The sequence below is a fragment of the Mytilus galloprovincialis genome, chromosome 7, assembly GCF_965363235.1.
Source record: "Mytilus galloprovincialis chromosome 7, xbMytGall1.hap1.1, whole genome shotgun sequence".
Classification (NCBI taxonomy): Eukaryota; Metazoa; Mollusca; class Bivalvia; order Mytilida; family Mytilidae; genus Mytilus; species Mytilus galloprovincialis.
In genome coordinates this window covers 23013592-23028134 of record NC_134844.1, presented here as the reverse complement: position 1 = coordinate 23028134, position 14543 = coordinate 23013592, and the positions used below count along the sequence as shown (strand labels likewise).

The 14543-nt window shown below is 32.5% G+C and overlaps 1 protein-coding gene across 1 annotated transcript in view; it reads right to left on the bottom strand.

Annotated features, from left to right (window-relative positions):
- Positions 1–14543, bottom strand: part of LOC143082576 (RNA polymerase-associated protein CTR9 homolog) — a 59623-nt gene that overhangs the window by 25832 nt on the left and 19248 nt on the right. The window contains exons 9-15 of the mRNA XM_076258310.1: positions 10205–10321; positions 8333–8422; positions 7474–7602; positions 6636–6819; positions 5584–5672; positions 3905–4090; positions 2972–3059 (exon numbers count right to left, since the gene is read on the bottom strand). Of these exons, the coding sequence (XP_076114425.1) occupies positions 2972–3059; positions 3905–4090; positions 5584–5672; positions 6636–6819; positions 7474–7602; positions 8333–8422; positions 10205–10321 (883 nt within the window). The remainder of the gene's footprint in view (positions 1–2971; positions 3060–3904; positions 4091–5583; positions 5673–6635; positions 6820–7473; positions 7603–8332; positions 8423–10204; positions 10322–14543) is intronic.

Genomic DNA, 14543 nt, shown 5'->3' with positions numbered 1-14543 from the left:
ATTCATCTGAAAATTTCTGGGCTGATAGATCTTGACCTAATGAACATTTTAACCCCTGTCAGATTTGCTCTAAATGCTTCCGTTTTTGAGATATAAGCCAAAAACTGCATTTGACCCCTATGTTCTATTTAAAGTAAGGGCGGCCATGTTTTTTGACGGATCAAAAATCGAAGCACACACTTTGTGCAGGATAATCTAAGGAACTATCATGCTAAGTTTCATCCAAATCCATTCAGTAGTTTCAGAGGAGAAGATTTTTTAAAGTTAGCAAATATGATGAACAAATTGTGAAAAATTGTCATTAAAGGACATTTACCCCTTAAGGGGTCAATTGACAATTTTGGTCATATTAACCTATTTGTAGATCTTACTTTGCTGATCATTTTTGCTGTTTACAGTTTATCTTCATCTATAATAATATTCAAGATAATGACCAAAAACTGCAAAATTTCCTTAAAATTACCAATTAAGTGGCAGCAACCCAACTATGGTTTGTTTGATTCATCTGAAAATTTCTGGGCTGATAGATCTTGACCTAATGAACATTTTTACCCCATGTCAGATTTGCTCTAAATGCTTCCGTTTTTGAGATATAAGCCAAAAACTGCATTTGACCCCTATGTTCTATTTAAAGTAAGGGCGGCCATGTTTTTTGACGGATCAAAAATCGAAGCACACACTTTGTGCAGGATAATCTAAGGAACTATCATGCTAAGTTTCATCCAAATCCATTCAGTAGTTTCAGAGGAGAAGATTTTTTAAAGTTAGCAAATATGATGAACAAATTGTGAAAAATTGTCATTAAAGGACATTTACCCCTTAAGGGGTCAATTGACAATTTTGGTCATATTAACCTATTTGTAGATCTTACTTTGCTGATCATTTTTGCTGTTTACAGTTTATCTTCATCTATAATAATATTCAAGATAATGACCAAAAACTGCAAAATTTCCTTAAAATTACCAATTAAGTGGCAGCAACCCAACAATGGTTTGTTTGATTCATCTGAAAATTTCTGGGCTGATAGATCTTGACCTAATGAACATTTTTACCCCATGTCAGATTTGCTCTAAATGCTTCCGTTTTTGAGATATAAGCCAAAAACTGCATTTGACCCCTATGTTCTATTTTAAGTAACGGCAGCCATGTTTTTTGACGGATCAAAAATCGAAGCACACACTTTGTGCAGGATAATCTAAGGAACAATCATTTTAAGTTTCATTCAAATCTATTCAGTAGTTTCAGAGGAGAAGATGTTTGAAAAATTGTTAACGACGACAGACGACGACGACGACGACGACGGACGCCAAGTGATGAGAAAAGCTCACATGGCCTTTTAGGCCAGGTGAGCTAAAAAATAGAAAGAAATAATTCCACAGAAAAAATTTCAGGTGATCCAAATTAAAAATTTTGGTTGTCAAATATTTACATAGTTTATATGAGTATAAAGCATCTTATAGTACAAGTATTTTGAAAGTTGTACTCTTTATATCTATGGTTGTTTTGTTATTCCTGTGATGTCTCATCGAGATATACCAAAAAAACCCTATCTATTTAAATTGAAAATCTCAGACATCCAAGATTATTATCATTATTATTTATTATTGTCTCAGCATAACCTGATAAAATAGAAAAATGTAGAAAGAGATGTTGTATGATTGCTGATGGGACAACTAGAGCAAATGATGGGCAAATGCAGATGTAAGCAACTGTATGATTTAAATTACAAAGTAAAATATGTTAAATCATTAGTTCAGCAGACAAATTTTAAAACAGTGTAAATCTAATCCTATTCAGGAAAATTATACTTTGAGAAGTTACATATAAAACAACAGAGTGTCTGTTAGAATCAATTTCAGTTGCAAATAACAAAATAAATATTCATTATGGTTTTCAATAAAATGGGACAACAACCCAATCATAGAGCAGAAAACAACTGAAGGCCACCAAAGGGTCTTCAACACAACAAGAAAATCCTGCACCAAAGGTATGATTCAGCTGGCCACTAAATAAAAATATGTACTAATTCATTGTAAATGGATGTCATACTAAATTCCAAAACATGTAAATGAACCAAATTAAAAAAAATCATATTATACTAACAAAGGCCAGGAGCTCTTGACTTGGGACAGGTGCAAAAATATACATGAACATTTTCTATACTGCTTTAATGTGCACCACTATCACATTTTTCTTCAGTGCATTCAAATCATACAGAAAGGTTTAAAGTTTGAAATTTCTCACAATTTTTTGTTCACATTCCATCATGTGAGTGCCTGGTGGAAATTGTGTAGGTGACTATTTTACTACATAATATAAATTTTAGAGGGACCAGTTCAACAAAACATCAACAAAAAGTTGTCCTTGACAAGTCTAATTACTGGTTCCATTATATCTCTAGGAGATAATTCATGGTAGAAATTAATTTCACCAGTGGTACTGTTATTGTTTGTTATTGGCAGATGTTAATTTCAATACAAGGGAAGTAACTCAAAACATTCCGTAGAGTAGCTCTATTAAGAACCATTTTAAACCATTGTATGAAGTCACTTATAACAATTGCATAACAACACAGCTTATATCGGAGAAAATCAGTTTCTGAAGGTCTCTCTGGGAGACAAATTCGAAAACATTACGACAATGTGGATAAAAGCTGAACAAAAATCGTAAACTTAATTTGAGATGGATGAAACAACAGACGAAGAAACAAAATAAAAAATGATCTAGGGGGTTGTATTTATGTAATGATAAAAGCAAAATAACAGGTATCCAAATACACCAAAATAAATGAATTCCAATTCCCCCAATAGTTGTTTTATAAATTTTAACAAATATTTGTACCAGTATTTCATTATTAATGTAAACTGCATATCTAATCTCAATCAAACAAATAATATTTCTTACATTTGATTATCAAAATTAAATCAAATGTTGCCTTTAAATAAGTTTTGTTTCTGATGATTGTACATACCAATCCCATTAGCAGCCCAGATATTTCTGTCATCATTTCTCAACACTTGTTTATACATAGCCAGGGCACGATCTTGATGTCTTTTTTCCTGAAAACGTAGAAGATTTTTAAATAAAGATTGAAATTTTACATCTCTTTATATAATAATTTTATGTAGTTAAACAATTTTTTTCACATCATAGCCCTTTGATAGCTGACTATCCGGTATGGGTTTTGTAGATTGTTGATCTACAGTTATTCACATCTATTTCATTGGGACTTGGGATTAGATAGTTGTATTGTATAAGCATGTATGTATAGTCTTTATATCAGAACATATAAATGTAATTTATCTGCTATAAGGCAGTAAAATAATTGATGCTGTTCCTTGACTGAGGTAAAAGTATAACTCAGATTGGAATCCGCAAATGACAAAAACATGGATATTTGTTAAGAATTGCTTATATTACATATATACTAAATTTCAATTTAAATGGATTTTTTATCTCCAAAAAAACAGAATATAATTATCCATTATTTCAAACACTATAAAAGTATACTCTGAATATTCTTCTGTTGTTTGAATGATTTTTTTTCAAATAAATGGAGATTGTGTTCATTGGACACAGATGATGCCCCTGCTTGGATATATATTTGGATCTGTATTTTGTGGTAATTTGCAATGTGTATAAGTTTCATGACATTTGGTTTGACAAAAAATAAAGTTAGAGAACAGAAACCATCTTTGGGACAGTGGTATAGACAGACTTACGTACAGACAGACAAGGGTAAAACAGCTGGGGCATAAAAGTATCTCTAAATAACAAAAAAAGCTGAAAGAAGGAAATTTGGTTTTAAATGCTCCGAAACTTTGGTTTCTTACCTAATAAAGATATGTCCAGAGTAATGTGCAGTGCACAATGAATAAAGATTAAATATTTTAAGTAAAATTACCTTATCCTTGTCTCTCATTGGTTGATGCAATGTCTGTAACCAAACATTCCCCAGTGCAATCAATGAATATGCATCATCTTTTGTTTGTGGTCGACCAATAATTCTCTCAAATTTCTTCTGTCCTGGTCCCCACTCCTGCTTAGCTAAATGGAGATTGCCTATCAAAGACCAAGCATCTGGATGATCCTGTAAAATAAATCAAATATTGATGCATTCTTATTGCATATTTGTTAATGAGTCTGTATCTAACGGGAAGACTACATTGTCTATTCACTATGAAAAACAATTCAAAACTGTTTCAAGTATAATTACACCTTATGTAAGATTCCTGGGTTTTGATTGGTTGATAGCCAGTGTATTTTTCACCAATTAACTGTTATCAAATGAATATCGTTCATTTTTTAATGCCGGGGTATTTGCAAAAAGGATATGCCTTTTATACCCTCTCTGCTGTGGTATTTAACAAATAATTACACCTTATGTAAGAATCCTGGGTTTTGATTGGTTGATAGCCAGTGTATTTTTCACCAATTTACTGCTATCAAATGAATATTGTTCATTTTTAACGTTGCCGGGGTATATGCAAAAAGGATATGCCTTTTTTACCCTCTCTGCCAGGGTATTTGACAAAAAATACTCTATCCGACTGGACGCTTGTAACGTCACGATCACTAATGCGTTTTTTAACATTAACATTCGGTGTAATTAAACAGATATAGCATGTTCTTGAGGGGTATTTGCGAAAAATACCAGTCTTGAGAATGAATTTCCCTCAACTAACCGCTTGAAATTTAACATTCTCTCGACTGGTATTTTTCGCAAATACCCCTCCTTAACATGATATATCTGTTGAAAATACTCTATCCGACAGGACGCTTGTAACGTCACGATCATCAATGCCATTTTGAACATTAACATTCGGTGTAATTAAACAGATATAGCACGTTCTTGAGGGGTATTTGCGAAAAATACCAGTCTTTAGAATGAATTTCCCTCCCCTTACGGCTCGCGAAATTTAACATTCTCTCGACTGGTATTTTTCGCAAATACCCCTCCTTAACATGATATATCTGTTCAAAATACTCTATCTGACTGGACGCTTGTAACGTCACGATCGTCAATGCCATTTTGAACATTAACATTTGGTGTAATTAAACAGATATTGCACGTTCTTGAGGGGTATTTGCGAAAAATACCAGTCTTTAGAATGAATTTCCCTTGCCTTACGGCTCGCAAAATTTAACATTCTCTCGACTGGTATTTTTCACAAATACCCCTTCTTAACATGATATATCTATTTAATAATATACCTCATTTCACATTTTATAGTAAACTGTTAACAAAAATATATTCCAGACCTGTGTAGTCACATCACAAACTTTACTAATTGTTTGCTCCACCAACACTAACATTGGAAACAGCTAGCTTTTGTCTAACTTCAACAACTTGTGTGGCAGGGGAGACAAACATTAACTGGGATAAGTATATTAGCTTTTAGCTTTAGACAGGTATTCATTCACTGACTATGGAATTGTCCAAATTTCTAGTTCAAACTCAACAATTCATAAAATGATTATGCTAAGATAAACAGCTCCCAACATATTTTTCTTTAAAATCAACAATTCAAACTTGCATTCACTAAAAATATGTTAGTATTTTTAGAATCTTTTATTATTTACCTGATTTATCTGAAGAGCTTCTTTAAACCAATCAGAAGCTTCATAAATCTGTCCTCTATCTCTGGCCATACATCCCAATCTTAGGTAACCTGAAATACAAATTTCATATAAATTTGGTTTATTTCTCAAAACATTTCAAGTAACAAGGTAAACCTCAGATGTCTTCTAACCAATTAACAACTATCAATAACTGCTTTGGTGACAAGATATTCATGTAGAGCATGTGTTGACATATATAACTCCTCATGTCACTTTTAATTGGTAAAATGTGACTATGTAAGGAAGAAAGTCTAACCACAAAAGGTTCCCTGACACTCAACTTTCCCTGAATCATATAAATATTTGACAAGTTCAAGTTTTGTAAAATTCTAGTTGAATATTTATTGTGTCCAGAAATATGATCGTCTTGACAATTTTGAAATCTTATGGTCTAAAATTTAATAACTTTAAACATCTTGAAGAATTTTTAAAGGGCAAATATGCAGATTCTTGTGTTGTTTCCAAGTATTTAAAACATTCTAACTTGTACTCTTGTCCATCTGATGAGTTAAGCCCTTTTCAACTGATTTTTATAGTTCGTTCTTATGATGTACTGTTATACCACTGTCCCAGGTTAGGGGGAGGGTTGGGATCCCGCTAACATGTTTAACCCCGCCATATTATTTATGTATGTGCCTGTCCCAAGTCAGGAGCCTGTAATTCAGTGGTTGTCGTTTGTTTAAGTGTTACATATTTGCTTTTCGTTAATTTTTTTTACATAAATAAGGCCGTAAGTTTTCTCGTTTGAATTTTTTTACATTGTCTTTTCGGGGCCTTTTATAGCTGACTATGTCCTATGGGCTTCGCTCATTGTTGAAGGCCGTACGGTGACCTATAGTTGTTAATGTCTGTGTCATTTTGGTCTTTTGTGGATAGTTGTCTCATTGGCAAACATACCACATCTTCTTTTTCATTTAATGATAAATCTATTGATTTTGATTGTACATGTTGTAGGACAGATTGAGGAAAATACTGTACCCAAATTAGCTAATGTGTTAAATATTTCTACTTACAGTCTACATAATTAGGATGCTCTCGAAGAATACTCTTGTATAATCTTTCTGCATCATCATACTCATGTGTAGCCTCATACAAAACAGCAAGGTTATAGGTCGTTGTCACAGAGATGGCACTGTAGTATGTTTCATCATGCTGAGCTTCACCTCTAGATCTTTCTAATGATGACTCATAAAATCTCTATTGATGATAATTTTAAAATTTATTAATGATAGTCATTAGTTATAAATGCATTTTCAATCTAACAGAATAATAAATAGAAACTCATACATAACACATGGAACATCATAGAATATCTTGTCTCAAAATAAAAGAATAGGATCAGATGTTTTGTGTTTTTTTTAATTAAAACAAGAAATCTTTTAATACTCTCAGTTAGCTAGATATATATTTAGTTTTGTGTCTGTCCCAAGTCAGGAATCTCTGGTCATTGTGTGTTTTTCTAATTCTAGTACATATATATGTTTCAGAGTTTTGTGTAATGTTCATTTTTCGCTGAACTAGTTCACCTTTTTTTAAGGGGCCAGCTGATGCCTGCCTGCAAGTGAGGGATTTTCTCGTTGTGTTGAAGACTCATTAGTGTTTTCTGCTCTTTGGTCAGGTTATTTTCTCTTTGACACATTCCAAATTTCCTTTCTCAATTTTATCATCAATTTTTATAGTACAGGAATGTTTTCATAATTGGTTCAATGGATGTTTATATTTTACAACTATGTTTGACTGTATGTGTTACACATCATATTGATGAAAGTCTTGTCCAACTTCTTGTCATGGTTTGTATGCCTAAACAGTCATAAATATAAATTCATGGCAAATATTGCTATGAAAACCAACCTTAGCTTCCTGAAGATTTCCTAGCCTGAAGTGAAGTGCTGCTACATTGTTAAGTATTTCTGGAGGTACATCAGCCTCGATCTTCTCTTTCAGTATAGTAGTGGCTTTTCCATAGGCTGACAAAGCCCCCTGAAGGAACAAGTCACAATTAAAATATATAAAAAAGTTTTTGTGTGCAAAAACCTTAAAAGGTAAAATAGTATGACAAGTAGAGAATACCATGCTTATGACAGAAGCATGACTAATAGAAATGACCAACTTTTATAATGTGTTTTTATTCTGGTGATGACAGGAAAGTTTATCAAAAAGGGGACTGATAAAAAAGGTAAATCTAAGTTAGATAAATCAAAATGAAGTAGGTATAATTGGATATGATGTGCTGCCAGTATAATGTACAAGCAGATGTATCATTGTGAGCAAAGAAGACTATATTTTTTATAACCTTTAATAAAACTTGCATTTCATACCTTATTATGGTTCTTATCTTAAACTAAGTTCACTACAATTATCTTTTCTAAATTAGTGCTAAAACTACATAAAATCCTCCATTGTATGAACAGTGTGATAAAACTTGTTACTACTATTGGGAGAAGTACTATCGCTGTTTGAAGTCGAATTGATGAAAAGGTCTAAAAGTTCTGGTAAGATTTTCATATCATGTCAAGGTAGACAGTATCATAAATCAAATTCTTCAATGCACTATTGAGGATTTAGCATCTTCAGTATAATTTTTATAGTAAAATATTGTAAACACATGGATAATACATCATGTGTATCATATATAAGCAAACACCTGCTGAGCTTTGTTTCCTGTCAATTACAGGACTAAACAAATTGTTCATGCATATTTTTTCCATACCTGTACATCATTCTGTTCTAGAATTTGAGCCAGTTCTATCCAAGCCTCTACATCATCAGGGAACTGTTCTGATACTTTCTTTAAATGGTGCTGAAATTGATCAAACAAAAATATGTAAAACAAGAATGTGTCCATAGTACACGGATGCCCCACTCCCACTATCATTTTCTATGTTCAGCGGACCGTGAAATTGGGGTCAAAACTTTAATTTGGAATTAAAATTAGAAAGATCATATCATGGGGAACATGTGTACTAAGTTTCAAGTTGATGTAACTTTAACTTCATCAAAAACTACCTTGACCAAAAACTTTAACCAGACAGATGAACGGAGGCACAGACCAGAAAACATAATGCCCCTCTACTATCGTAGGTGGGGCATAAAAAGTTAAATCAAATCCACCATGCTTCTAATGATACATTTTGTAATTTAAAAAACAGTAGGCTTTCTAAATTGAAATCAAATCAAACCTCACAGCTCATATCCATGATAACTATGTTTAAACAGTATGTCAAATGTTACCATTATCTGGTTCTTTTGAAGAACCTATACCAAGCCTAAATGATTATATGCACTGAATAAGAGATGAATGTTTAATATGGCTTTTTTTTTCCATACAGAAAGTTTAAAAAAAACTTTTAGCACAAAAAGGTATCAAGCCTGAATCAAATTGATTTAGTAAAAGCTGTGGCATACAAGAGTAACCTGAAAACATCACCCATGTAAAGTTGATTTAATGCAAAACCTAACAAAAGTCTTTAAATTGTTACATGTCAGTCTTCTGAAGACAAGTGAAACTGCGAGCTACTGCTCACTGATGATACCCCCGCCGCAAGTGGATAATATTAATAGTGTAAAAATATGCAAGTGTTCGGTAAACAGGAAGTTGTCGAGTGATGAATCTGAAAACACATCACACGGTATAGCTGACTTATAAAAATCCTGAAACCAAATTTCAGAAATCCTTGTGTTGTAGTTTCTGAGAAAAATGTGACGAAAATTTTTAACTTGGTTATCATGTGTAAAATCATACAAGTGTACGGTAAACAGGAAGTTGTCGAGTGATGAATCTGAAAACGCATCACACGGTATAGCTGACTTATATAAATCCTGAAACCAAATTTCAGAAATCCTTGTATTGTAGTTCCTGAGAAAAATGTGACGAAAATTTTCAACTTGGCTATCATGTGTAAAATCATACAAGTGTTCGGTAAACAGGAAGTTGTCAAGTGATGAATCTGAAAACGCATCACACGGTATAGCTGACTTATATAAATCCTGAAACCAAATTTCAGAAATCCTTGTATTGTAGTTCCTGAGAAAAATGTGACGAAAATTTTCAACTTGGCTATCATGTGTAAAATCAGACAAGTGTTCGGTAAACAGGAAGTTGTCAAGTGATGAATCTGAAAACGCATCACACGGTATGGCTGACATATATAAATGTTGATACCAAATTACAGAAAGGGTGGATGTGTAGTTCCTGAGAAAAATGTGACGAAAGTTTCATGGGACGGACTGACTGACGGACTGATGGACGGACTGACGGACTGATGGACGGACGGACGGACGGACAGACAGAGGTAAAACAGTATACCCCCCCTTTTTTAAAGCGGGGGTATAAAAACATATTTTGCTAACAGACTGTAATGGGATTTTAAAAAGTATAAATTGACCTGTAAGAAAAATTCGAAAAAGGTCAACCGATTTTTTTATAAACTTATTAACTAAATCAAGTTCATTTATTTTTTGAAAAAAAAACCTTCCATTTATTAACTACAGCATACAAAAGCTTGCATAATTCAAATGATTAAGAGAATACTATGACACGAAACATGAACTGTATAAATATTATATCATGAATAAGACTTACCTTAGCTGTATCTCTTTTAGTCAGATCAAATGAGTTGGCATATAATGAACCTAAAATTTTCATTGTCTCATAATTTCCTGGTTGAGCTTTTAGTACTTTCTCAAAACATTGTGAAGCCTGAAAATATAAATAAGATCTGTTTATAGACATGTATAATTTTCATTTTCTGGTTATTCCTTTGTAATTCATCCCCAATACAAAATGCTAAAAAAAGGCATTTCTTCATTTTTAACATAAAAACAAAACAGACTTCAATAGTACATATAAATTAAAGAGCAGATTGCTCTGAGCGATACAATTGCCAATGTTTTCATTGACACATGTATAGCTGGATAGTATTATTTTCAAAACTAATTCAACTGCACATGTATAGTGTAATTTCTGCACATGTAAAATGTAATTTACGTAAAATGAATAGTTACTCAACTTTAAATATAGCCAATTTCGGATACAAGTGTATGAACAATGTACTTATTGTGTTTTATTTTTTTTACTATCAATTCCAAGTTTACTTTCCACAACAGTCACTGAGAGTGGGAAAAGGTATTTCACTCTGTATCTTATTACCTATTCTCCTACGTTAATTCTAGGAGGAACCCCATTTCTAACTCTTTAAATATTTAATTTCCTTTTGGTCAGTGGGCATGACTCCTTTCCGTACACACTCCTCTGTTTAAATTGCGATCGTTTTCTATGTTATAAAATGTTTATCGACATCTAACAAGTTAATTTTTCTTGACGTGTATCGTATTTTGATTTTGACGGAAGTTACTTACGAAAGGGAGACAACTGGAAACGATAATATGGAAGACCCCATTTCAGCTGAAGGGGTGTTGTGGTTACACTTTTACTATGTGGACTATATTTATTTTAATTCAAATGATGCATATGATTTAAAATCAAAGCGCTGTAAGCGTTGAAGGCTGTTAACCAAAAACCAAGGCAAACGTAATTATTCTTTTTTTCAAATTTAAAAGAACAAACATTAAACATTCATATAGTGTACATTTATGTTATCTTATCGATTAATTATTAAGGTAAATAATTTATATGTTATCAAGGGTTTCAAAAGTTACGCATATATCAATGTATATTTTTAATGGTGAGTCTGCAGTGATACAAGTTCGCAATGATTGCAGTTGGTTGTTCTTGTTGGTAGTTAACGTTGGTTTTAGTTGACTGTTAGTAGTACAAGTTGACTTTGTAAGAGCTTGTAATAGTATGAATGGAATTGCTTCCCTAGAAAGAAAACTGAATTTGTGTTCTAAAGTATAAAAATTATGAGACACAAATAAGACAAATGTTTACTACTACAGGGATCAAATGGTGAGGTCTGACTGACCTGCCCACAGTAAATGTAAATGAGCCCCACCTTCACCAAGTCCATGATGTCTAAGTTTGGAATAAAATGATATTGTCGCCTGACATTGGGCAAAGTCTAGTACACATTGAACGGTTAGGTCTAGTAAAGTGTTATGCATATGTGACGCCTATGAGATTGACCTTGTATTTCATTTAAATCAGGGATGATTCCACTATATAGTTTAGGGCCGCTTAACGGCCCTTAAATCGGCCAGCGGCCCCAAAAAAATGTTTGTGAATATTCCCAATTCAGGAAAATAAAATAAAAATCGGTAATTCCGGAAAAGTTTCCGTCACCGATTATGGCAACTATAATTTTTCATAGTTTGTCGTCAAAACATAGTAAAATCTGGATAAGAATGATGACTACGATTGCATTTTATTAACAACGATTTAATTATGTCAACATGAGGTAAACAATTTCAGCAGCCGGATTCAATTGATTAAAATGTTATGGGATAATTTGATCTCGTAAAAGTAGATTGCTCAGCAGGTTGATCAAAAACATGCTTTTTGTCAAAATGGGTGTCACAGCAGACCTCGGCAAAGAGCAAATTAAAAATTTGGTGTAACATTGATGAATAAATTTTAATGCGCGCAGATCTCAGATTGCCCAATAGAGCCGGTTATATTTTTGTTGAAAATAATGTTGATGATAGACCATTCATGAAATGACCACCGGATAAAGTATAAGATATCTCATATGATTAAGATAGCTTTTAAAAATGAAATTATATAAGATATCTCATATATTAAATGAGATATCTTATATAAATCTTATATATCATACAAATCTTATACATTATATAAGATATCTAATATATTTTGAGATAATTTGAAATTCGAATAAATAGCTAAACGGCTTGCCATAGGTTTATGTCATGTATGTTAGCTGGTATATATATATGTTTTTGTAATAGGCGTCGTTTACCAAAGTTAAGATGATAGTGAATCATGTGCAATGATATTCATGTATTACAACTTCCCTGGTCTGAATCCAATAACTTCTTCAATCAGTGTACAGGCAAAACTTAATACATACATTGGCATGACACGGGTTATGTTCTTCTCATATATGTTATGATGGTATGATACTAAACCCCTAACGGGAAGGATTGTGCCTGATGTTCATATGATGAAATCATAATCTTTCAGTCAGTTTAATTGAAGTCTGGAGCTGGCATGTCAGTTAACTGCTAGTAGTCTGTTGTTATTTATGTATTATTGTCATTTTGTTTATTTTCTTTAGTTACATCTTCTGACATCAGACTCGGACTTCTCTTGAACTGAATTTTAATGTGCGTATTGTTATGCGTTTACTTTTCTACATTGGTTAGAGGTATAGGGGGAGGGTTGAGATCTCACAAACATGTTTAACCCCGCCGCATTTTTGCGCCTGTCCCAAGTCAGGAGCCTCTGGCCTTTGTTAGTTTTGTATTATTTTAATTTTAGTTTCTTGTGTACCATTTGGAAATTAGTATGGCGTTCATTATCACTGGACTAGTATATATTTGTTTAGGGGCCAGCTGAAGGACGCCTCAAGGTGCGGGAATTTCTCGCTACATTGAAGACCTGTTGGTGACCCTCTGCTGTTGTTTTTTATTTGGTCGGGTTGTTGTCTCTTTGACACATTCCCCATTTCCATTCTCAATTTTATTTTCTGTTTTTACGGTATAATGATATTACTTCGTCTTAGATTGTATGCTTAAAAAATTCCCAATTGGTATAAAAATTCCCAAATTGATGTTTAAGGGACCCATTTGAAAACACCTGGAATCATCCCTGGCAAACAATTGAATTCATCTCAATTGCATTCCACTGCATTTGCTACGTGATATTTATTGAATGTGTTCATCTACAAATGATAAATCGTGCATTTATGTTTCATTTATTCAATAATTCAATTTTCTCGTTTAAATATACTTTGCTTGTTATTACATAAAATAATTCATGGAAATTATACACCAGATGTATTCGTGTTAAATGTCACCCTGTTTTAAGAAAAGAATAATTACTTTATGCCGAGAAATCTGCCTTTCTTCGTACAAATGCTAACATTCGTCTGAAATTTCCCACAATGCAACTCATTGATATAAGACAATATCGCTCGTTGATATAAGAAAAGTTTTTATCGAATCGCTTCTTCCATAGACTGATGAGGTAAACAATTGTAACGGCCAGATTCAATTGAAGTTAAAATGTTATGGGAATATTTGGTCTCGTAAAAGTAGATCGCTCAGCAGGTTGATCAAAAATATGCTTTTTGTCAAAATGGGTGTCAAAACAGACCTCGGCAAAGAGCAAATTCAACATTACATGACATTGATGAATGAATTTTAATGGTAAAATCAGATCGCCCAGCAGAGCCGGTTATGTAATTTGATTAAGACTTGTTTTGTAAAAGAAATTATTTTATATTTTGCTCTTTTTTCGAGCGTTTTTGAAAATAATGTTGCTGATAGACTATTCATGAAATGAAACCCCCCCTGAAATATGATGTCATCATTATGGAACTGTTTCAAAAGATATGAAAATGATCCAAATAATTTTAAAGTTCACTGGTTCAATTGTTTTGAATATCTTATCAATTAAGTATATATATATACTTTTGTAATTACTTTTCTGAATTCGACAATTGGCCAGTTCTATTTGAAATACATTTAAATCAAGGTAAGTTTTATAAAGATGATCTGTTGAAAAAATACCCAATGGATGATTTTTTTCACTGGTTAATATGGCAAGCCGTTTTTCTATTTAATCTAACTTCAAGATATCTCATAAACTTTATAAGATATCTTTTATAATAGTTCATTAGATATTTGATATAGTTTGAAAGATATCTTATAAATGTTTATTAGATTATAGATATCTTTCAAAATCTTATATAGTTCACGAGATATCTGATGGTTGTTACCTTATATAAAGTATATTTGTAAGATATCTTATATAAAGTATATTTGTAAGATATCTTGTATAA